This window comes from Lolium rigidum, chromosome 7 (genome assembly GCF_022539505.1).
Source record: "Lolium rigidum isolate FL_2022 chromosome 7, APGP_CSIRO_Lrig_0.1, whole genome shotgun sequence".
Lineage (NCBI taxonomy): Eukaryota > Viridiplantae > Streptophyta > Magnoliopsida > Poales > Poaceae > Lolium > Lolium rigidum.
This window is the reverse complement of record NC_061514.1, coordinates 147198105-147223446: the sequence shown is the minus strand read 5'-3', so window position 1 is coordinate 147223446 and position 25342 is coordinate 147198105. Positions and strand designations below refer to the sequence as shown.

General features: G+C 42.8%; 2 protein-coding genes and 1 long non-coding RNA gene across 4 annotated transcripts; 2 read left to right on the top strand and 1 right to left on the bottom strand.

The window, feature by feature from the left end:
* Window positions 1–7133: 7133 nt before the first annotated feature.
* Window positions 7134–9934, top strand: LOC124676232 (trihelix transcription factor ASR3-like). 2 transcript variants are annotated; one of them, XM_047212308.1, is made up of 3 exons: window positions 7134–8129; window positions 8393–8434; window positions 9387–9934. In XM_047212308.1, exons 1-3 carry the CDS (start codon window positions 7448–7450, stop codon window positions 9677–9679), a joined length of 1017 nt encoding a protein of 338 aa, XP_047068264.1. In that variant the 5' UTR covers window positions 7134–7447; the 3' UTR covers window positions 9680–9934. The 2 variants fall into 2 exon arrangements, with proteins under 2 accessions (XP_047068264.1, XP_047068263.1); XM_047212307.1 differs by having other exon boundaries at window positions 9384–9934.
* Window positions 9935–10282: 348 nt separating this feature from the next.
* LOC124674829 lies at window positions 10283–12149 on the bottom strand. The gene is made up of 2 exons (XM_047210886.1): window positions 11712–12149; window positions 10283–11191 (listed from the first exon to the last, which is right to left on the bottom strand). The coding sequence occupies exons 1-2, from the start codon at window positions 12147–12149 to the stop codon at window positions 10298–10300; spliced, it is 1332 nt and encodes a 443-aa protein (XP_047066842.1). The 3' UTR covers window positions 10283–10297.
* A 2790-nt stretch (window positions 12150–14939) lies between these two features.
* LOC124677873 lies at window positions 14940–15914 on the top strand. The gene is made up of 4 exons (XR_006994261.1): window positions 14940–15132; window positions 15235–15370; window positions 15474–15541; window positions 15881–15914. It is a non-coding gene; the product is annotated as an uncharacterized LOC124677873 (long non-coding RNA).
* Window positions 15915–25342: the final 9428 nt, after the last annotated feature.

Below are 25342 nucleotides of genomic sequence, written 5' to 3'. Positions count from 1 at the left end.
TTTTCGGGCGGCTTTCTCTAGTGGCGGTGAGGTGGGCAGGGTGGGTGGGTGAAGAGGGCCGGTGGCGGGCTAGGGTTGGGGGCCTCCGGTGTCGCCCTAAGGAGAGCGACACGGCGGGGGGGGCAGAGTAAGTGTTCAGTTTTGGCAACTAGCTAGTTAATCATAAATTATATCCGTTGGCCATTTCTAGGTTTGTTTCCGGTCATTATTGAAGTATATATACATAAAAATACAACTGTTTCACGTTGGTAGCTAGGTTTAGAATTCTAAAGTTAAACCAAGTATTGGAAGTTGTTTTTCACTCTGAAACAAGGTTTAGAGCTGTTTCTTTGGTTATATTTGTGTTCATATTTGTGCGCCTAAATCTAGAAAACAGAACAGTTTACACAACATGTGAACGAATCCTCTCCATCCTCGCCATGTCATGTGCAATTTAGCACCACATCATGCCGTGCCATTTCAGTGAGCGCCGCCGCTGTACGATTCCATGCGCTGCTCTCGAAGCGATGCAGATTAGGTAATTCGCAAAAAAAAAGTCATACTAGCTGAAGTTGCTCGACAGAACCACAAAACAAAGCCCACCTCGAGCGTGGCCGTTGGCTCTAAGCTATCTATGCTCTACTATTTGCCATTTCGGTGCATTGTCTCTTTCCCCCACAGTCCCACACTGATAAGAAACTAACCATTAAAGTCAAACCTGCTAATACATGTTGAAAAACAGTAATTATCCAAAATACCTAGTTTGAGGTGTAACCTAGGTTCAACTAAAATTGCTCTAAAGAAGGAACAGTACAATACAAGTCAAAGCCCAAAACTGTTCACACAGGAATTTCCATTTTTGGGTAGGGAATAAATGCCATATTTTAACAATATGGTATCATTTTTGTAGATCTTAGTTGATCCGAAGTGATCAGGCAACGAGGAACCGATTCAGAGCATAATGCAAGAAAACAAAGGACGCCACTATTATGCATTCTCCTCCCTTTATGTCTTTAACTGTAGGCCTCAGGGGTACCTATCATCGTCACCCACAGACTGATGGTTTGGGTCGAACTGCTCCGCCCTTGGTGAGTAATACATTGCTGCACCTATTTCTTTTTCTTGTGAGACCCAGCTAAAATTTGATAAATATAGTCGTGAAAAAAGAATCATTTTGCCATCATAAACGAAAATGTTTGCGTGGTTACAGAAAAGCAGACTGAAAGAGCATTTAGTCATGATTTTTTGTGTGTGTGGCGGCGACAGTTCTTGCCATTAATTAGCCAGTACACAAATTGCCATCAGCAAGTCATCATCCTTACACAAGCCTAAGGGCAGTGTTATGTCACGGTCAGAGATGATAGGGGTAGCTCGTGAGACCACCACAACATATAGTGCCCTTTTATTTTAAGCACATGAGTGCAAATGGATAGGGTCATGCTTCCAGCACCGAAAGGGAGGGCAACGATATATAGATGAAAGCGAGAAAACACCAAGGAATAATCGTGTTGTTTAATTGGCGTACGTTATAGGCGTTGTCCGTATTGCCGCCATTTGCATCTCTCATGGTGGACAATGCAGAGGTCTCTCTTCCATTATCTTAGAAAAATGTTCCCCGTGAGAGGAAAGTTAGAGCTATTAGATGTTCCATAGTTCAGTTTTAGTGGAGACATACAAACATAGAGCTTCTGTCACTTCCATTAAACGACCTTTTCTTCTCAATTTTTGTGCTATGTGGCAGTTTATATCTATCATTTGTTTATTGTAGAATTGCAATTGTATAATACCCAATAGGACCATAGCTGATTTGTTTAGTTCTTGCACTTCCCGGATAAAATTTCAGGTCAGTTGACTTGACCCTACTGCTGATACACTAGATCCTCCTCTGATGTTATAGATGACTGCAAATCCACCCACTGTGTGTGGGTGAGAGTGAGCGATAACCCCTAAAGCATTTGCATAATGTGTGTCCTGATTACGGAGAGCAAGGAATAAAATCCTTCCGAGTGCCTTTTAATTCGCGAATTTGCGTCCCACATCGATGGAGGATAATGTACTTTACAATTGTGGGCAAGCATTTGCTTACTGCAATCATAAGAACCCACCCATGATTGTGCGTAGGAAACACACGCATGAAACAAATTTTAACATACATAGGGGCTGTTTGCTGCATACCAGTTCAACAAGCTCATCATCTAAAAAAAAGGCCTAGAAATGCATATATTATCAGCATCCAAAAAAATATAGTGCAACAGAGAGACCAGGAAACAGGAAGGCTGAAATTTCACAGAAACAGTTCTCAATCCCACGGGGACTTCAGGGTAGACCCAGAAAGGAAGCATCGAATTATTTGTCGACGCTATTGAAGGAAATCCAGAAAGAAAGCTGGTATCGCCATCGTATCACCTGTGGACAACCCATGAAATCTTCTGAAAAAAATGAGGTCCCATCAGCATCGATCCTCCAAGGGGGGCAGGGAGCTAGCCTGGTAGCCTCTCTCAACATGTATCCATCCATCCAGCTGCGGTCATGGTGGCCATACGGGGTTGTAATCAATCTCTTCTGGTGGCTGAAAGGGCAGCGGCCCCTCTGCTCACACAAAGAGAGGTGTGGAGGGTGGGTATATTCAAAGGTACACCCAAGAGGAGGCGTTTTTCAGGTGAAAAGGAAAAAAAAAAACTAGTTTTCCAAATGGCAGACAGTTCTGAAAACAATTGTACATTGGACATGCGTATGTTTGAGTACTTTATTGCATCTCCTGTCAGAAAACAAATTTAATGCTTAAAATAACTTTTATCGAGAAAGCATTAAACATACCTTTTGGATCATTGGTTATTTTCGTCCAAGGTGCATCGATGATATTTTTGCATGAAAGTTCACAAGGATATAGAAGAAATGAATATAAAAAGACCCTTTGTGAGTTGTACGGAGAACATTATCAAGAAGAATAATATTTCAGCAGAATTTGCAAGCTTATAGTTAATTTCTACGTACTGTGTTTCAATAAATACCGACTTCATTGAAATTTAGGAGCCAAAAATATGTTGTCATTTGACAGCTACAAAGAAATAAGAAATGGGAGGAACGCCAAGGGGACACCTCCCATATAGTGACACCTTGTATATATGGACTAGGCCTACATTTCAAGTGTCTTTCTATAGATGATATGGTGTATCAACCCCATGGTTGTCCTCTTTATATATCTTTTCTACTAAACTCTGTGACATAATTAATTAAATTCATCTGAAGAGGACCGTAGGTGTTTGAGTGGTTGAGATTTGTTTTGAAGATAGCCAGTATCTTATTGCACTGTAGCACAACTTGACATGTATCCTTGATGAGTAGTGCTGAATACTCCATATATTAGTGCTACAAGCTGTCAACCTCCTCTCAGCACTTGGAAAAATAATACAAATGGTCATACAAAATCAAGAAGCTTTAACAGCACTAAAACATAAAAATATATGCCCTGCTACAAAATTTTGAATGGAAATTCAACCTCGACGAAGACAAGTCAAGGGCAGGATATGTTTTGTTGGAGGAGTGGGGAAGCATTTCTTTCTCAACCCCTTCTAAAGTTGGAGATGGACATCCTTTTGCCTCGCCCCACCAGCCCCCTATTAAATCCTGGATTGAGTGAGGGAGCGTCCTTCACACAATCCTACCTACAAGAAAAAACGGGACCTTGCTGGCCGGCGACTTGATTGGACGAGATGGAAGCAACAGGTCTACAAGCGCCAATCGTCTGAAAGGAACATATATTCAAGAAGACGGAAAAAGCGTGATTTTATAGTATTAGAGATCTGTGGAGCAGCAGGGACCTAGCTGTAAGCACCATTCTTCGCCACGATTAAATTAGCTGAACTACATACTTCATAACCTCAGAACTAAAACCCCTCCATTATAGGTCTTGTTCAAATCTTCTATCAATAGAACTAGCAGGCCTACTCCTAATAATTATGGTTGCATGCATCAATCCATGCAGAGACCCGAAGTTATCCTCATTTTCAGAAGAAAAAAAATCTACTGGCAACAATTATAAAAGAGATAGAGAAAATGCTTTCTCCCGTACATGGGAGGTCCGGTGCAGGTTTGTGCCGTCGATTTGCTGCTTTAAGATTCATGCCACACCGTGTCGCCAAGTTTTGTCCAGTTTTCAGTTTGGTCCCACAGATTGAAATGCAATGAAACCGAATGAAACAGTGCCCATGGCCTTCTGCTTACGGAAGAATCGCCGGGTTCTAAAAAGATATGGCTATTCTAAGTACTACCTCCGTTTTCAAAGAATAAGGCACACGTGTATTCTAAAACGAACTTTGACCATAAAATTGAGCAACAAAATCTTGATTATATCATATGTAATTAGTATCGTTGGATTTATATTGAAAAGAACTTTTTAATAATATTAATTTCATACAAACAATATTTATCTATTTGAAGTAATTTTTGGTCAAACAAAAAGCACGTAAAACGAAAGCGCCTTATTCTTTGAAACGGATGTAGTAGTACCAAAGCAAAATTACATATTAATGTCTCTTCATCATACAATTAATGATCTGTAATCTGCCCCGAAGAAACACCTAGGCACCTAGCCTTCTCCATGACCTTGCCCATGCTGCTACCTTTTTTTCTTTGGCTAGGAAAGAAAGGTGAGCAAAGGATTTTAACATATCCACAAGGAGATGACCCAGACGAGCTATAGCTAGTTTTGGTACAATTTCAGTTGTGCAAGAAAGGTATACCTAGAACAAAAAGTATTTCTAGAAATGAGCTTTCGACTCAAAAGCAGTACCGCAACATGAATAATGCAGAGGGTAGTAGACGCCACACTTTGTACATACATACACCTAAACTTTTGGCATGGAAACAAAAACAAAGATGTCAAAAGTGATCATTTTGCCATTTTCTTATGTTTATTTGCATCAGCTTCTTTGAAAGAAGTTCCTTATAAATCAAATCATGGTGTGGAAACCTCAAGGTGCATCCACAGCTGACCCCACTTATCTATCTCTGAAAGGAAGAAGGGGACACATCTTACCCAAGGCCAAGGGAAGGGACAACCCAGTGTACTAAAATTGAACTGAAAAATTAAAACATTTATGAAAATAATGATAGAGACTACAAATGGCTGAAGGCTATATTTTTTTCCAAATTGTGCACAGATAAGTGATGAGGCCCCTTAGGTAACATAAGTAATGAGCCAAAGCTATCGAATATGAGCCAATTATTTCATCACACGGAAAAAAGGATAGAATGAATATCACAACAGCACTCCATATATCCTCTATATATTGCTGAAAACCACAAGCAATAGGTTAGAGCATCTCCAGCCGTTGGGGCTCCCCAGACCGAAATCCGGCGCTATTTAGCGCCGGATAGATGAAATTTTTTACCTGGGAAGGCCCATTTTTCCAGCGACGAGTCTAAGATGGATGAAAACTTTTGACAAAAAACGGCGAATTCAGACAAAACAAGGCGAAGAAATTTAAAGATATCTTATATAGGCGAGTTCATACATATATAGGAAAAAAAATCGTACATATATTTGAATTCGGCTAGATGGAAACATAAACTAAAAGTAATAACGGCCTTCTACATGCCGAAATGGGGGTAGAAGGCCGTGTAGTCGCCGCCATCATCGTCGTCGCTCGAGTTGTCGGCGTCCTTGGGCGGCGGCGCCTCGTACCAGCGGCTAGAACCCTAGCCAGGGTCACCGACGCGTGGCGGCATCAGCCGGTAGAGGTCCTCGTCGCTGCTATCCTCAAGCTTGATCAGCTTGACAGGCTTGGGCGCGACGTTCGTTGCGGCAGCCGGTGTGGCGCCGCGGACGGCGCGTTGACGCGCGGCAGCCAAGTCCAGCAGGCGACGCTGCTGCTCCGCCTCCTGCCGCTCCCAGTCCCGCCTGGACCAGTCCAGCGCGGCGTCGATGGGGAGCGCGTTGTCAGCGGGGACCAGGTCGTTGAGCGACCTGGCGATCGCCTCCGCCACCGCGGCGTCCTCGGCGCGCTTGGCCTCCTCCTCGGCGAGCTGGTTCACGGCGGCGGTGGCCTCGTTCTTCGACCACTTCCTCTTGCGCTCGCGCTGAGGGAGAGGAAGGTTGCTCACGGATGACGAGGGCGACGCTGCTGCGCCCTCTGGTTGGCGGTGGAGACGCCCGCTCCTTCTTGACGAAGACCGGTGTCGACGATGGAGGCGTCGATCCATCGGACCTGTACGCGGACCTCGACCCGGACGAGGAGGAGGACGGCGCCATCCTCCTCGGCGTCCAGGAGCTACCCTGTCGGCGCGACACGGTAGCCGCCACTGGCGGCGGCATCCCCAGGATGGGGGAGCACATTCTCGAGGGTGCAGCCAGGCGCGCTCCACCAGCGGCGGCGGCCGACGGCGTTGTTCCTAGTGGGAGGGGGAGGAGGCCCGTCGTATTGGGCGAGTTCACGTTCGTACCTCTATCGAAAGAACTGCGTCCACGCCTCGTGGTTGTCCGGCCAGAAGCGCTCCTCCGCGCGGTGCTCGTCACTGAGAGTGAGTGACGAGCACCGCGTCGACCTCCGCCTCCAGGGCGGCGCGACCCATCGGCGGCGGCGGGATCGGGACGCCGCCCGCGCTGAGTCGCCATCCTCCAGGCGCGCGGAAATCCGGCGGCGCAGGGTAGCCCGTCGCATGCAGGAGCCGCCCCTCCCATTGGTGGAGAGAGCGGCGGCCGAATCCATTGTTCGCCGCGCCGTCGTTCGCCATTGTGATGGTCGCCGCTAGCTCTCGCTCGAGATATGGGAAGATTGGGGAAGATTGGAGAACAGGGAGACGGCGTGGTGAACAGGGAGATGACAAAAGTGATCATTTTTGCCATTTTCTTATTTTTATTTTGCATCAAGTTCTTTGAAAGAAGTTCCTTATAAATCAAATCATGGTGTGGAAACCTCAAGGTGCATCCACATCTGATCTCATTTATCTATCTCTGAAAGGAAGAAGGGGACACATCTTACCCAAGGCCAAGGGAAGGGACAGCCCAGTGTACTAAAATTGAACTGAAAAATCAAAACATTTATGAAAATAATGATAGAGACTACAAATGGCTGAAGGCTATTTTTTTAGATTGTGCAAAGATAAGTGATGAGGCCCCTTAGGTACTCTATATATCCTCTATTGCTGAAAACCAGAAGCAACAGGTTAGCCCTACCCTATTCCCCACTCTATTAATCTAAGCCACAAACTAAGCCTCCATTAATCTTGCTCTCATCATTCCAACCACTCTTCCTTTTTCCTTCCTCTCTGGAGGATACACCCCCTAATCCTCCACTTAATCCCCATTAATTAGTTCACTAACAATTAAGGCCAACGCACTTTTCTCCTCCTCTCCTCTCCTCCCTCCGCTGCTTTGCTTGCTTGCCACACCTGCCTTCTCCCTACAGCTGTCAGGCTTGTCACCCCGCCGCTGCACCGGCAAGGACTCAAGTCGCCGTACGCGCCGATGTCTACCGCCGGCGAGGCCGGTACAGGGCCTGGGCGCGCGGCGCGGCTGCCGCGGTGGACGCGGCAGGAGATACTGGTGCTGATCGAGGGGAAGCGGGTGGTGGAGGTGCGCGGGCGCGGCAGGGGCAGAGGAGGAGGAGGAGGAGCGGCCGCAGCGGAGCCGACCAAGTGGGCGGCGGTGGCGGAGTACTGCCGGCAGCACGGCGTGGAGCGGGGCCCCGTGCAGTGCCGGAAGCGGTGGAGCAACCTCGCCGGCGACTACAAGAAGATCAGGGAGTGGGAGCGCTCGCTGCCGTCGTCCAAGGACCAGGTCTCCTTCTGGGCCATGCGCAACGACGCGCGCCGGGAGCGGAGGCTCCCGGGCTTCTTCGACCGCGAGGTGTACGACATCATCGAGGGCCGCGGCGCCGGCGGCGGGGGTGTCCGTGACGGTGGCGTTAATGCGGGCGTGGTGCACGCGGAGGAGGGTGGCGAGGAGAAGGTGGTGTTCGACGGTGGCCGCGCGGCGGCCGCCTTGGACCACGGGCTGTTTTCGTCGTCATCGTCGTCTGAGGAGGACGACGAGGAAGTGTCCGCGTCCATGTCGGTACCGGTACCGGCGCCTGCGCCACCGATGGCTCCGCCTCCTCCGTCTCCATCGCCGGCGCCCGCGCCCGCGGTGGTGGCCGTGCCGGTAACAGGTGAGCGTGCTGTTCCCCGCCCTTCTTGCATGCGAAGCATGTGTACTTTTTGATGGTGCAGTTGAGCTATTGGTTTGTTGCTGATTCTTGGCGGTAAAAGCATGGGCTTGATCGGTACTAGTACTAGTCCTGCAATTTGGTCATGGAACTAGGACCTTTTATTCATGGGTGAATTGGGTTCATGATAAGATGCATTTTCACAAGAATGTTTGTTCGATTGTTTGGCTGAAATAGTTTTTTGCTTCCTGTGGTGATGGTTGCAGAGAAGAAGACCGAGGCACCTAGGCAAGAGACCTCAGAGCAAGGTAGAGAGAATTCGTCATTAACTGGGTTTTTTACATTTACCTATATAAGAAAACTTGATTGTGTTAGGAGTACAATGGTTTCCACACTTTTGTTGTCAACTATCCAACCGGCTTCGTTCTGGATTTGTTTCCTCATATGCATGATCCTTTTTACTGTTTCATTGAGTTTTGATCGGCCAGCAATTATTGAACATGTTTTTTAAAACGTGTCTCACTCAGACTTCCCAAAATCAGAAATCGTATTGAACTCGTCATAAAAAATGCAGCCACTGCTAGATGATACACTTGATTTCCAATATGTGAACCGATTCGTTTAACAAGGATCTTGAAATCTTGGTCTATCTTCAGTTGACAACTACAAGCACAGACTCAATAGTAGACTCACCTAAGACTAAGAAATGATAGCTTTAAACTGAATTGGTTAAAAAAAAGATAACCAGTTTTTCATGAAAGTATTCAGGCCTAAATAGAATCAAGATCTACCAAGTTTGAGGTGTTCACGGAAGTATGTCAGTCTTAGAAAGCACAAATTCAGACTCATTGGCAACTAATGCCAGTTTCAGGCTGCACAGAATTCCAGTCATTAAACCATATTCTGGTCGGTCCACCTGGACTATGGATTTTGAAAATTGACCACTCTCTTTTTCTATTCAAGTCATGCTACTCGGTATCAGCCTATTCACATCACTGTCATTACCTTACTCTATTCATTTGGCGATAAAAATACTCAACTAACCAGTTCCTCGTTAGTTTATTCATCTAGAAAAGGTTATAACTCTTGTTTCTTCTCATAAACCTGAGATTGACTTTATCAGAAAACAAGGGTTATGCTAGTTTATTTGAGTAAGACGTTGGAGTTTCCTTCGATTGGACTCTGTTATTTGTCCAAAATCACAGACATACAACAACCAGCCCGAGGAAAACAACTAACGGTCTAAATTTCGAACAGCAGGAACATCCAAAGGCAAGCAACAAGAACAAATTACTGATGACCCACCACCAATGCAGAGTGGGCAGAAGAGGCAGCGCAGCGATGACTCCTTGGGACCAGGAGAAGCCACTGACCTGCAGGGCCAGCTTATTGAGATTCTAGACCGGAGCAGCCGGATGGTGGCGGCGCAGCTGGAGGCGCAGAACATCAACTGCCAACTGGATAGGGAGCAGAGGAAGGACCAAGTGAGCGGCTTGCTCGGTGTTCTTGGTAAGGTGGCTGATGCGCTCTACAGAATCGCTGATAAGATGTAGTCACCGCTGTAAATGTCTTGAGGAAAGTAAATAATTACTGCAAATAAGAAGGAAAATAGCATAAAATTATAAGAATGTACAGATTGATATAGAGTGTCTTGGCATTCAATTTTCTTGTAGACTGGTTCTGAAAGTTAGTCAGGAACCTGGACGAGATGTACTATTTTCCTCGAGGGAGATGCAAGACCCAAATATTGTGTATTCTGGTGACTCTAGGTTCTGGACAGAAATATTGGTGCTTATCTGTTGGACTGTGGGAAGGCTCTGTTCCTCTTCAAGTTGGTCCCTGAGTGCACAATGAGCCTATAAAAACACTGTTATTCGTCCCCAGAATACATAAGAGAAGCAAAAGCTGGTTCAGCAATTAGCATACTCAGCTTATTAATAGAACATTTTGAAAAAAATTAGATGCAGCATAAACCACAGCTCCCACTATTAAGAAATTCAAACATAAATTGATTATAAATTACACCGTGATTAACATCCAGTCAGCTCCGATCACAAAACCAAGAATAGGTACAATAAAGTATCCCCTAAACACAGGTAGCATCATCAGGAACCTTAAAAACTTGTAAATTTCTTAAACATACATCGACAGGGGCTCCAGAAACATCAGCTTTACTCATCATCTGCCCTACTTGACCTGTAACGGCGGGAGTTCATCTTGGCGTTGGTCTGTATCAGTGGTGGTGGTGATGCCTTAGGATCATCTTCATCCATCTCACACTGATCGGTTCCATCAGAGGCTACTGCTGCTGGAGTAATGAGAGATGAATTTGCATCACTGGATTTGGGGCCTTCATCCACCACCATGGCATCAACTGGCTTCTTCCGAGGGATGAATGTTACGGAGCTAGGAATCTCAACAGGTGTCTCAGGCTGCAGCTTGCTGGGATCTGATCTGCCTAACAGATTGTGCAAATCTGCAAGCGCTCTACGGTTAGATTCATCAGTAGTCTCCGGTGTGTCCAGAGTGTAACGTGTGTACTTTGCAGGGTTCCTAACATAGTCAGGAATCCCAGGAGACTGAGATGAAGTGGAGGAGTTGCCCTTTGAAGTTACCACATCCATGGACTGTGGAACCATGGGAGAATCTTCGTCATGTTCAGAAAGCTCCACCGTTTGATCTTTCACATCAGCATTAAACCTGACACGTTTCCTTGGTTTTGAATCGCCTTGCTCCTCCTTCCTCTTCAGTATAGGCTTCACCCCAGCATCCTGAGTTTGCACTGCTTGCATCCCGACAGTCGGGCACTCCTTTGCTTGAGTTGTCAAATGAGGGATACCTTTAACTGAACCATTGTCTTCTCTGAGCCTCGCAGATGCTGCACCAAGATCTACACGTGGATCCTTGGATAGACCACAGATCTCGTCAATGGCATCATCAAGGAGCTCAGGCACTACAGTATTGATGCTCATGTTGATGCCGTCATCCATGATTTCACTCATGTATACACGGTCTGCAGCATCCTCTCTACCAAATGCCGCTCTATCATATCTGTCCTCCTCTTCCTGAAAGATAGCACACCCAATCGGAACACATTAACAAAGTGCACATAGAAGGTAAGCCAAATAGCGAAAAATACTTCATGGAGAATCAGAGTTAAATAATGTAGTGTTTCATCAGGTCAATGTCATCTTAAGGCTACATCATTCAAAAGTTTGCTTTATGGTTTATACCAGTTTTAGTAAGTAGCCAAAGTATAATAGTAAAAGGGCTTAAAACTACTCCTCTTCGTCCAGCTCGTCCTTCAATACCCCAAATCCTCTCTACAGTCATTGGTTCAACAGAAACTAGCAGAAAATGATGACAAGAATACCCCAAATCCTCTGTACAGTCAATGGTTCAACAGAAACTAGTAGAAAATGATGATAACAATACCCCAAATCCTCTCTACAGTCGGGTATGGCTAATAAATGAAGCCGGATCGGACATTACTATGTAATTCAAGCCCTAATTTGTAGGAACAACACATAATCGACTATGTAAATGGTCAAATCGAATAAAATGAGGAAGTTAATATTTTCTCACCTCCCGATCCAGAGTCGGGTCGAGGCCGATGGAAACCCTAACCTCCTCCTCCTCGTCCAGCTCCACCTTGGTACCGTCCTGACCACTCCCTTCCTCCTCTTTATCATCTTCATCGTCTTCGGGGTCGTCCTCGAAGTCCTGCTTGGACCGCCGCCTCCGGCCGCGGAGGCACCCGTTGGCGTCGTAGAACGCGGAGGCGCACGGCGTGTCGGCGCGGTCGGCCGCGGCGCCCTCCTCCTCCTCGTCTCGGGCCTCTGAAGGGCGCGCCCAGCGCTGGCGCTCGACCTCGCCGGCGGCGACGGACCAGGAAGCGGACGGGAAGGAGGAGCTCGGGACGTCGCCGAAGAGACGCGACCCGAAGAGCCGCTTCACCCGCTCCTCGAAGCCCTCCCCGGCCGCGCCACCGCCGCCTCCCCCTCCGCCCCCCTCAGCCGCCATGGATCGGACGCGACGCAGTGAACCAACCAGCTCTCCGGAAACTTCTCGAAGGTTCGTCGCGGGCCTGCTGGTGCGTGGTGGGTTTCAGATGGGGGTTTGCTTGGTTTGAAGTTGAAGATGGCAATCGCGGTCGGTACTCCTTTTCCGATTAGGCTTGGGCTTTCAAGTCGGTAACGGGATAAGCTGGCCCATCAGGCGCACAGTTAGGCCTTGTTTGGTACTAGAGTTTTAGTGGGAATTAGCGGGGATAATCCGCTCCAAATTTTAAATCCCACTTATCCCCAATGCATGTTTGGTGCTAGAGTATGAGAGAGTTTAATCCCCACTTATCCCCACTTTTCCCCACTTTTCCCCCAAATTTTAGTGTAATTTCTTCAATCCCCAATACTCTACCCCTACCTAGTGGATTGGGGATGGGGTTTTGTGGGGATTGAGTGACAGCAGTGATTCACCCAATACTTTAGAGTATTATCCCCACTAATCCCCACTGAAACACTAGTACCAAACAAGGCTTTAGTGGGTCGGCCAACAAAATCAGATACTCTATAATTAATTTTTTAAAAAAAAATAAACACTACAATGAAAAAAAACGCCTCGCCCCTCAAAAAAAAACTACTCCTTCCAATCTATAAAAATTGTCGGGGATTTAGCTCATATTTTTCTAAATTTAAATTAAAACGCCAATATTTTTGTATGCGTCGGAGAAAGTAAACAAAATTATCAAAGAAGAAAAAGATATATATATATATATTGTTATAACGTGAAAAGGTTGTTTATTTTGTAAATAGAAACATAAAAATGCAACCGAAAAGCGTGAATCCACAAGACCCTCCTTTAATGTATATGCCACCCCTTAACCTTCTCTCAACGACGCCATATTTAAAGTTGCAAAAATAGATATAAACATTTATCAATATATACAAGAGCGCGAGGAGAATACGGTGAGGCATCATGGCCTTTGGAATGTCATTGTGCTTCCGCATTGCTTCAACTGAGACTAACTTTCTTTGGGAAGTGAACTTTAGGATACCTCATCGTTTATGCATCCCTTCAGTTATTTATATACCCAAGCCCATTAGTTCTGCAATTTACTTTGTGATAGTCTTCGTGCTTAAAGTTACATATCTTCATATTATATAGTTGATTGTATTGCTAAACATAAGCTTTTGGTGCACATAGATGAGCCCTAGTTTATAAAGATTTTGTGCTCGAAAAACTAAATGCTAATTTTATTCTACATTTATTAACTTTATTTTTTAAAAGTTTTAAATCGCTTATTCACTCATCTAGGTGATACATGTGTCCTTTCATCCTTGTTTACCTAGAGCCATGGAGTAATTAAGTAATCACTTGATCAAAACATATAATTTTGAAAGAATTTGTCGTCGAGAAATTTCATGTCTAGGTTGTAAGATCGTATTTATAGTTCTTAGTGGACTTATTCTTTGCGAAATTCAAAAAAAACACATGAAAACAAAAACAAGTTGTATTATAATGTCATCCCACTGGCATTTTACATGATTGAGTTTGCATCAAATTTATTTGATTGTGTCGTCGTGAAAGTCCAACAAAGTCTTGCATCACCATATTTACAAAAATAAGGTTGAGAGAATCAACCCTAAATATTTGATTCAATCCTACATATCGAACAACCCACACAAGAAAAGGAAAAAACTCCTACGGGTTCTTAAGTGCATATTTGCTTTAATCGTATGCAGTATCCAACAATTTAAAGAATATTTCCCATGAAACCTCCTTGGTCTTTATGACTTGAAACCATATAACCTTTTATTGTATATTTATTCGAGATTTTTTTGTTTCCTACTGTCTAGTTGGCATGGTATTCTAATGAAAGCTTTTTATTTAGTCCAACACTGCAACATCGTATGGCATATCACAATGGATATGTAAGACAAGCAACCCAAAAGTGTCTTTAAAAGCTCTTTTTTCCTAGTGGATCAGTTGTCATGTCGCCAAACAAAGTAGGCACATATATTTGTACAGTGGTAGATCACAGATCAGCACAAAAATGTCTCATGGAAGGTGTGGCAGGTGATAACCCACAAGGAGCCAGTTGTAGTACATTTTGAATAGAAAAGGTTGTCGAACACAATCCAATTCAACTGAAGGTATTGTTTAGAAAAATCAAAAAAAGTAAACAGTAAAAGATGAAAGGATTTGTATTTGCTGGTTATAATATGCGGGAAAGTAAATGATAAGTAAAGGAAAATGCTAGTGAAGTAAATTGCAAGTAACGTGAATGATATTTTTAGAGAAAGATCAATCCTCTCTCATCGGAAAAAGGACAATCTTGGTTGTATTCTTATATGAAACAAGCATTCCCGAGGACGGCATAGACTTCATGGCATACATATTTCTAGTGGGGCATGGTAAATATTTGTCAGGTTTTATTCTCATTAAGTAACAGTAAAGTGGAACCAACAGGGCCATCTCACAGCGATTTAACGTCCTCAGCCGTCCGATCGAATGATCTAACGGCCTAAACTTAGTTACCATTCCCGAACTTACATTACAGAGCGTTACCAGTACACACCGCGTTAAAAAGGCCTTTTTCGTTGCTGGGCTTCTACTCCCGGCATGGACTTAGACCGCACCACGTTTCTTGGGCCTGAAACACTTAAACGGGCCTATGTGTTTCATCTCCCAATCTCAAAAAAAAAGTGTTTCATCTCCCGTAGCATATCACGATGGCGGCCTGGCGGCAACCGTGGACGATTTCTACCTCTGATCCCCATCCGTCACAGCACCACTCACGATCTCAATGGCGGCGGCGGCGGCGCAGTGCCGACGATGAAGGAGATAGGATGGAGCTAACCGTGGCCAAAGACAGGAAACAGCGTCAGGTGAGTCGGCAACAACCCAGTGCAAGTGGAGGTGATGGGGGCGACCGCCAGATCGTAGGTGGATGCCTTAGATCAAACAGAGTTGTGCTTCTCCCTGTCCGCACCATACTTCATCTCAGGTTGGTAACATAAATAGGTTAGTTGATACTGATATACAAGTGAATTTTATTTAGTTTAATTATTACCAATTCTATTTTTTGATCCAAAATTTCATCTTCTAGATCGAACTTGGACAGCCAGATTTGAGGTTGGAAGAGCTGGCGGAACCTGAGGCTAAGATTTTTTTCGGTTCTAGAGTTGATTATGTTCATTTATATCAAATGGTCAAGCAAAATAGTCCATCTGCTGACAGAAATTGTATGCTGCCTGCTCACTTTACTGAATCCTGCTGCCAAAACTTTTGGAATCATAATTTGAAATTTCTCACAACTATCTATTTTCCTTGTCCTATTGTCTGTAGGTATTTGGTCGGAATCATCACAATACTTTGAAGCAGATACGGCAAGCTCAAAGCCACCCATTGTAAGGGTAAGTCCATTTATCGCTCCATAACACCCAAGGGTACATTATTATATTCAGAATATAAACATTTGCTCAAGGTTGCTATGGGAATTGTTCATAATCTGAATTCGTGCAGTAGATCTTATGAGAACATGTGTGTCCCAACTCCCAAGGCTCCATCTTTCTTCCGCAAGAGTTATAATTTTTTCTAATGCTTGCAGCCTGATATTATGAGCATGAGTTCAAATTTGGCATCTACTCAAACACTATGTTGATTATTGATTGTTATATGACTGAGACTGACCTTCTGTTACTCTTTTTAATACATCAAATTTCTCTAAATTTTTTTGCTTCCCTCCATATCAGGTACTGTAGAGAAGCTATCAAGGCATGATCTAGGGCAAGGGAAACTTCATTTCCGACCCATTGCATATTGTCTCACTAGCAAACAATCCATGTGCGTTAAAAGAGTAAATAATCATATTGATAAGTGATTTTTCTTTTTTTGGTAGTTTATTATGACTTTTGTCCAATTCAAGGAGATACTAAAGGTGGGTGTTATCAAGGCTGAAGGGTTGCATCAATTGAGGCATAACCTTTGTCAGCGGGATTATCCAAGCCAATATTCTTCCACTCTCATTTTCTGTAGCCTTGTATAGCTTTATGTATTCTTAAATAAAAGCTTATTTTCTTGTTGGCGGACTCATGTTTTTATTTAATAACCATGGAAGGAATGACGCAAGAGGATTCCCAATTTGATGTTAAGCATTGTGAGTTCATGACAACAAGATGACTGGGCTGCTGTAAGTCATCTCTCTACGAATTATTTTATCTCAGCCTTTGGAGGCAATCTGAAGCTCTCTGTCTTGCTCTATATACTCCATACCATGTATCGTATCATAATTTTAGTATGGGGAAACATTGTGATACAGGAGTGCTTTTAATTTCATCTGATGAAACTGTATGAGAGTTCTGATGACACGAGCCTCCAAGAGAGCCTTCTAGATGCATCAGCACCTATGACATGAGCCTTATATGCATCAGCTGATTCCTTTCAACTATTTATATCTTGAGCATCTTAGAAACAAAAATACTTCTGTTAAACCAACTGTTTATAGGAGGAGAATTTACTACGATGGAGTTGGCAAAGAGGATCTAATCTGCGGTTAAGAGTGATGGAGAAATTGCTGAAGTTGTGGAAGCGAAGTATCCTTCCATAGTGTTATATGGTAGCACACTAATATTACAGGCAAGCCAATATCTCTCATGATCCCAATTTTAATATTGTTTATATCTATTTACTGAGCTGTGTATGAAGTTGTTCGTTTATCATTAGCTCTTCTTCTTGCGAGATAATTATTTTCAGCATCCCATAAATTACCAATTTTCCTTTTGTCAGTCAACCATAAACATTAGAATCTCTATCAAAATCTAAAATACATTACTTTCATGGATTCCAACAATCATTGCAGTATAGCAGTTTGAGGAGCTGCAAATCGATCGTCGCAGTCTCTCTATCCCCAACTCCTTTCTCTCAGTGTGCGTCTCACACTCTCTCCCCTCTATATGTATAAATCTGTTCTCTTCCATTGGAAAATGATCTGAGCCATTAACTAAGAAAAAAACGTTTCGACCTTTCACATGAGGAAAATCCTTTCATTCAAGTGGGAATACGATTTGTGTCCTGACAAATGTTTAAAAATTAGTTTTGTATGCATAAGGATACCTGGCTTGTTTTCCTGGAAACTTCTACTGTGGCGCGAGAGAAAATACAAGATGTCAAGGAATCAACAAAGAGTTGTCTGTTAAAGCATATCCAATTATGAATGTTACTTTTCAATTGTCTTTATTTGTTCTGAAACCTAGCCTGCATAAAAAAAACTCATATTTTACCTATGCAATAATATACAGTATGGATACTATTGCTACTAGACTGTGTGTGTGTATGTGTGTGCTGTTTTGTAAACCGTGGTTGGAAAATTGGTATCATGGTCATGTACTCTTTCTTTGACCAAAGTGGTGGCTTGCCGGTAGAGAAATATAATAGATACTTCCACGTGTATTTATACTGTTGCTAGAGTTGATACTTTCTTGTGAAAACATCTGCTATTTATCATTTATATATCTCTTCAAACTATCTATTTATTTAGTTGTGGTTACGCCATTGGAAGTAAATACTGCCATGTTCTGGGAACTACTCTCCTTTTCCACATCAAAATTATTGTGTAGGTCAGCTGAGCGGTGTAAGCAACTGACTCAATCAAAAAATTGAGAAGGCTATGGAGCTCCTGTCAGGTCAAGGGATAGAGTGTACATATGAGCAGTGGAAGGATCTCAAATCTGCGTGTAGAGCATTCCAGGCGTGCTGCTCTTTCATCGAACAAGAAAAACCTTCCGAGACGAGCTGAAGTTCCAGTTGGACATGTACAAGGTCGATGTAGCAGTAGTGTCGTCCGTTTGAACTGGTGGTTGTAAAATATCAAAGTAGTAATTGTTTGCTGGATCAGTATCACCCATCTAGGCAGTGTCAGAAATTTCCTTATGTTGCTATCCTTTTTTGTGAACTTTGTTGAAATCTAAGCAGCGTTGGTATTCTTACATATTTTCATCATTATTTATTAAAATGGACGGGCGCAGCAACGCGCGCTTTATGGTCTAGTGGAGCCTAAAACATGTGCAACCACAAGCATCAGCAAACACACCTCTAATGATTTGTCCCTAATGAGATCTATTAGGGTGATCACCGTTGGGTATTTGCATGGGGGAGTTACAGGCTCGTGATTTCTTTGATTCTTCTGGCTTGTGAACTTATGTTATTTGCTATGTGTTGTTGAACTCCGTTCTTAGATGCTATTTGGTTTGTGGACATTATTTATGTATGTGGTAAACACCTTATGTGTGACGTCAATTATCATGGATTATCTATGTGTGTCAGTGTGTGGTATGATCTCTATCTCAAGCCTAGTCCTTATTTCATTTATGATACATGTTCTATCTAGGCTTGTGATACATATTGTTGCTATTACTTATGTATGATGGTTTGCAAGATAAAGGGGGAGTGTTGATTCTAGTGTGTGTGCTTTTGCATTCAAGGGAAAACTCCATATATGCACACATCTAGGGGGATCTTGTCTATATCTTACATATGTCGGTTGCTCAATTGTCTATTCCTTGCAAATACTTGTGTTTTCATCAAACATCAAAAAGGGCGAGATTGAAAGAACATTTCCCGCCCTAATGGGTTTTGTGTGTTTGATGTCAACACAAGTACCAGTTTATGTGTGTTGATGTACAAAGGTCTGTAGAAAGATGTTACATATAGTGGTGTTGGACATATCAATCAAGAAGAAGAAATGTTTTTTTTTCAATGAGCGGAAGTTCCGGCCGGTGGCACCGGTACTTCCGGCAGGATTCTGCCCACAGCAGCATCAACACAGCGCTCAGAAAGGCGAAGGGCGGAAGTTGGCCGGTAGTATTGCCCAAGTTCCGGTCCTACTCCCGGAAACGTGTAAAACGCTACATATCCCCTTTTTTCAAAGTGTTCATAAGGGAGCTCTTCATCTTTCCAATAAAATTTACGAGCCTCAACATTTTCAATTATCCCAGTGTCTACATTAAATTCATACTCTTTATCTTTAATGTAAATTGCAGTTTCAAAAGATTCACTAGCAACAAGGAATAGTTCTCCAAGTGTAGTGTTCATGCTAGCTTCAAATTTATTCAAGTCATTTAAATCCATACTCATGAAATCTTTGAAGAAAGCAATGTCCTCCTCGGTAATTTTAGAGCTGAATGAAGGATCATTCAAGTCATATAATTCATCTTTATCATATTCAGATTCTATACCATTGTTGGACAAAGACCTAGATAAATTTGGCGCCCCCTCTCTATCTCTGCCATCATCTAACAACTCGGTTTCAGCATTAATAGAGCAGTATTATTCTTTCTGGTATTCGGAGTAGTAATAGCAGCATTGTTATTCTTTCTGGTATCCGGAGTAGTAATAGCAGCATTGGGTGAAAAGTGTGGCCTAGAAGGCAACTCCGTACCTCTCCGAATAGTGGAAGGCATAACGATCTTCTTAGAAATATCCTTATAATTTTCCATGATGATAAACAAATGAGTGCAGCAAGTAAATGATACTCCCTCCATTCCTAAATATAAGCCATGTAGTTTTTGGCACGGAAATTAAATAACACATATTGAGGGAAAATTACACCAGGTTTGGGCGGGATTACCGCTAAACATTTGACATGAGAAAATAGAGGAATTTTCAAAAGATAAAAAATATAATCAAATCCCTAAAAAAATTCCATACAAGTGGTGTGTCACACTAAATCATATATCCTGGAATTTTTCTCAAAAACTATATGGCTTATATTCAGGAACGAAGGGAGTAGCAAGTAGTCTTACCAATAAAGCTAGACTCCCCAGCAACGGCGCTAGAAAATATCTTGATGCCCACAAGTATATGGGATCACTGAAATCTTCGATGGGAAGTATTACCCAAATTTATTGTTCGACTCAAGGGGAACACAAGAATACCAGTAAGACTTTAGCAATTGAGGCGTCACTCTCAACCACACATTGATACGTCTCCAACGTATCTATAATTTCTGATGTTCCATGCTAGTTTTATGACAATACCTACATGTTTTGTTCACACTTTATATCGTTTTGATGCATTTTCCGGAACTAACCTATTAACAAGATGCCGAAGTGCCAGTTCCTGTTTTGTGCTGTTTTTGGTTTCAGAAATCCTACAAAGGAAATATTCTCGGAATTGGACGAAATCGACGCCAGGGTCCTATTTTCCACGGAAGGTTCCAGAGCACCGAAGAGGGGCCAGAGGGGAGCCAAGGGGGCCCCACCCCACATGGCGGCGCGGCCAAGGGGGGGGGCGCCCCCCTATGGTGTGGCTCCCCCAGGACCCCTCCGAGGCTGCCCTTCCGCCTATATATTCTCTCCGACTCGAAAACCCTAAAAAGATAAGCCACGATACGAGAAAAGTTCCAGAGCCACCGCCATCGCAAAGCCAAGATTCGGGGGACATAAATCTCTGTTCCGGCACGCCGTCGGGACGGGGAATTGCCCCCGGAAGGCATCTCCATCGACACCACCGCCATCTTCATCGACGCTGTTGTCTCCTATGATGAGGAGGGAGTAGTTCTCCCCCGAGGCTAAGGGCTGTACCGGTAGCTATGTGGTTCATCTCTCTCTCCCATGTGATCTTTATGTGATCATGAGCTTTGTATCACTATTAATCTATGTGCTACTCTAGTGATGTTATTAAAGTAGTCTATTCCTCCTCCATGATGTAATGTTGACAGTGTGTGCATCATGTAGTATAGGTTATGATTGTAATCTCTTGTAGATTATGGAGTTAACTATTACTATGATAGTATTGATGTGATCTATTCCCCCTTTCATAGCTTAAAGGTGACAGTGTGTATGCTATGTTAGTACTCGGTCTAAATTGCAACGGTCTATTATGCACTCTAGAGGTTCCTTAAATATGAAAAATCGAATGTTGTGGAGCTTGTTTACTCCGGCTTGAGGGAGCTCTTGTAGCCCTACACAATGAATGGAGTTTGTTATCCAACAAGAGAGTGTTGAAGTAGCATAAGAGAAGAGAACTTATTTATTTATGTGATCAATGTTGAGAGTGTCCACTAGTGAAAGTATGATCCCTAGGCCTTGTTTCTAAGCATTGAAACTCCGTTTCCAACAAGTTCTGTTACATGTTTACTTGCTGCCATATTTATTTCAGATTGTTATTACCACTCATATTCATCCATATCACTTGCATCTTACTATCTCTTCGCCGAACTAGTGCACCTATACATCTGACAAGTGTATTAGGTGTGTTGGGGACACAGGAGACTTCTTGTATCGTAATTGCAGGGTTGCTTGAGATGAATATCTTTGACCTCTACCTCCCTGAGTCCGATAAACCTTGGGTGATTCACTTAAGGGAAACTTGCTGCTGTTCTACAAACCTCTGTTCTTGGAGGCCCAACACTGTCTACAGGGATAGAAGCGTGCGTAGACATCAAACTATTTTCTGGCGCCGTTGCCGGGGAGGTAAGGTAAAAGGTATTCACATCCTCCGAACTAAGCTATTTCCTATTCACATCAAAAGCGAGAAATCCAATGCGAACTTTCTCCTTAGACCTTTGTACAGGCGGCATAGAGGTACCCCTTTGTGACACTTGGTTGAAACATATGCTATGCAATGATAATCCATGTAAATCCAAGCTAATTAGAACAAGGTGCGAGCACTATTGGTAATCTATGCATGAGGCTTGCAACTTATAGGATGTCTTATGCATAACACATATGAATTATTACTACCGTTGACAAAATTGTTTCTATGTTTTCAAAATAAAAGCTCTAGCACAAAAATAGTAATCCATGCTTCCCTCTGCGAAGGGCCTTTCTTCTACTTTATGTTGAGTCAGTTTACCTGCTTCTTTCTATCTTAGAAGCAAACACTTGTGTCAACTGTGTGCATTGATTCTTACATGTTTACCTATTGCACTTGTTATATTGCTTTATGATGACAACTATCCATGAGATATACATGTTACAAGTTGAAAGCAATTGCTGAAACTTAATCATCCTTTGTGTTGCTTCAAAACCTTCTACTAAGAATCTATTGCTTTATGAGTTAACTCTTATGCAAGACTTATTGATGCTTGTCTTGAAAGTACTATTCAAAGTCTTTGCTATATGATTCAGTTGTTTAGTCATTATCTTTACCATTGCTTTGAATTACTTCATTCATCTCATTTGCTTTACAATAGTATGATCAAGATTATGTAAGTAGCATGTCACTTCAGAAATTATTGTTGTTATCGTTTACCAACTCGAGGGCGAGTAGGAACTAAGCTTGGGGATGCTTGATACGTCTCCAACGCATCTATAATTTCTGATGTTCCATGCTAGTTTTATGACAATACCTACATGTTTTGTTCACACTTTATATCGTTTTGATGCATTTTCCGGAACTAACCTATTAACGAGATGCTGAAGTGCCAGTTCCTGTTTTGTGCTGTTTTTCGTTTCAGAAATCCTACAAAGGAAATATTCTCGGAATTGGACAAAATCAACGCCCAGGGTCCTATTTTCCACGGAAGGTTCCAGAGCACCGAAGAGGGGCCAGAGGGGAGCCAAGGGGGCCCCACCCCACATGGTGGCGCGGCCAAGGGGGGAGGCGCGCCCCCCTATGGTGTGGCTCCCCCGACCCCTCCGAGGCTACCCTTCCGCCTATATATTCTCTCCGACTTGAAAACCCTAAAAAGATAAGCCACGATACGAGAAAAGTTCCAGAGCCGCCGCTATCGCGAAGCCAAGATTCGGGGGACAGAAGTCTCTGTTCCGGCACGCCGCCGGGACGGGGAATTGCCCCCGAAAAGCATCTCCATCGACACCACCGCCATCTTCATCGACGCTGCTGTCTCCTATGATGAGGAGGGAGTAGTTCTCCCCCGAGGCTAAGGGCTGTACTGGTAGCTATGTGGTTCATCTCTCTCTCCCATGTGATCTTTATGTGATCATGAGCTTTGTATCACTATTAATCTATGTGCTACTCTAGTGATGTTATTAAAGTAGTCTATTCCTCCTCCATGATGTAATGTTGACGAGTGTGTGCATCATGTAGTACTTGGCGTAGGTTATGATTGTAATCTCTTGTAGATTATGGAGTTAACTATTACTATGATAGTATTGATGTGATCTATTCCCCCTTTCATAGCTTAAAGGTGACGAGTGTGTATGCTATGTTAGTACTCGGTCTAAATTGCAACGGTCTATTATGCACTCTAGAGGTTCCTTAAATATGAATTCCGAATGTTGTGGAGCTTGTTTACTTCGGCTTGAGGGAGCTCTTGTAGCCCTACACAATGAATGGAGTTTGTTATCCAACAAGAGAGTGTTGAAGTAGCATAAGAGAAGAGAACTTATTTATTTATGTGATCAATGTTGAGAGTGTCCACTAGTGAAAGTATGATCCCTAGGCCTTGTTTCTAAGCATTGAAACTCCATTTCCAACAAGTTCTGTTACATGTTTACTTGCTTCCATATTTATTTCAGATTGTTATTACCACTCATATTCATCCATATCACTTGCATCTTACTATCTCTTCGCCGAACTAGTGCACCTATACATCTGACAAGTGTATTAGGTGTGTTGGGGACATAGGAGACTTCTTGTATCGTAATTGCAGGGTTGCTTGAGATGGATATCTTTGACCTCTACCTCCCTGAGTCCGATAAACCTTGGGTGATTCACTTAAGGGAAACTTGCTGCTGTTCTACAAACCTCTGTTCTTGGAGGCCCAACACTGTCTACAGGGATAGAAGCGTGCGTAGACATCAAACTATTTTCTGGCGCCGTTGCCGGGGAGGTAAGGTAAAAGGTATTCACATCCTCCGAACTAAGCTATTTCCTAGCACTGTTGCCGGTGTGTGAGTGCTCGAAGCTATTCCCTTTAGTTCCTGCAATTGCATCTTTTTGTTTCTTGTTTTTATTTTCACTAGTTAGGCTTAATGGAAAACAACAACAAAATTAGAGATATTTATGAACTTTATATTGAATTAGGACATGATGTGTTTGAAGAGAAAATTAAAAAACCTATGGAACTTTATATGCATGCTAATGGCAATGTTATTAGTATGAATGCTTTGAACACCATTATTGCTAATGCTATGGAAAATTCTAAGCTTGGGGAAGCTGGTTTTGATGAGCATGATATTTTTAGTCCCCCAAGTTTTGAGGAGAAAATTTACTTTGATGATACTTTGCCTCCCATTTATGATGATTATAATGATAGTGGTATTTTCGTGCCACCTACTATGGAGGATAAAGTTTATTATGATTATACTATGCCTCCTATATTTGATGATTATGGTGATGAGAATAATAATGATAGCTACTTTATTGAATTTGCTCCCACTACAATTAATAAGAATGACTATGCTTATGTTGGGAGTAGTAATTATTTTATGCATGAGACTCATGATAAGAATGCTTTATGTGATAGTTATATTGTTGAGTTTGTTCATGATGCTACTGAAAGTTATTATGAGAGAGGGAAACATGGTTATATGCATCTTAATAATATTAATTATCCCCTCTTTATGTTGAGAATCTTGAAGTTGCGCTTGTGTTGCCTTTCTATGCCTGTTGCATTATGCTTACATGACTTGTTTATTTACAAGATTCCGGCCTTTTCATAGGAAGTGGGTTAGGACTAAATTTGTTTCATACTTGCTTTTTGATGCTCTCTTTTGCTTCAACTCTTATTTCTTGCGATTGCATCATTAAAATTACTGAGCCCATCTTAATGGCTATAAAGAAAGCACTTCTTGGGAGATAACCCATATTTTTATTTTACTACTGTTTTGTTGTGTCTTGGAAGTTGTTACTACTGTAGAAACCTCTCCTTATCTTTATTTTATTGCATTGTTGTGCCAAGTGAAGTCTTTGATAGTAAGGTTGATACTAGAATTGGATTACGCGCAGAAACAGATTTCTTGCTGTCACGAAATTGAGTAGCCCCATCTGTAGGTAACTCATAAAAATCTACCAATATACGTGCGTGATCCTCAGATATGTACGCAACTTTCATTCAATTTGAGCTTTTTCATCTGAGCAAGTTAAGTGCCCCTGAAAAATTCGTCTTTACGGACTGTTCTATTTTGACAGATTCTGCCTTTTATTTCGCATTGCCTCTTTTGCTATGTTGAATGGATTTCTTTGTTCCATTATCTTTCAGTAGCTTTGTGCAATGTCCATAAGTGTTAAGAATGATTATGTCACCTCTG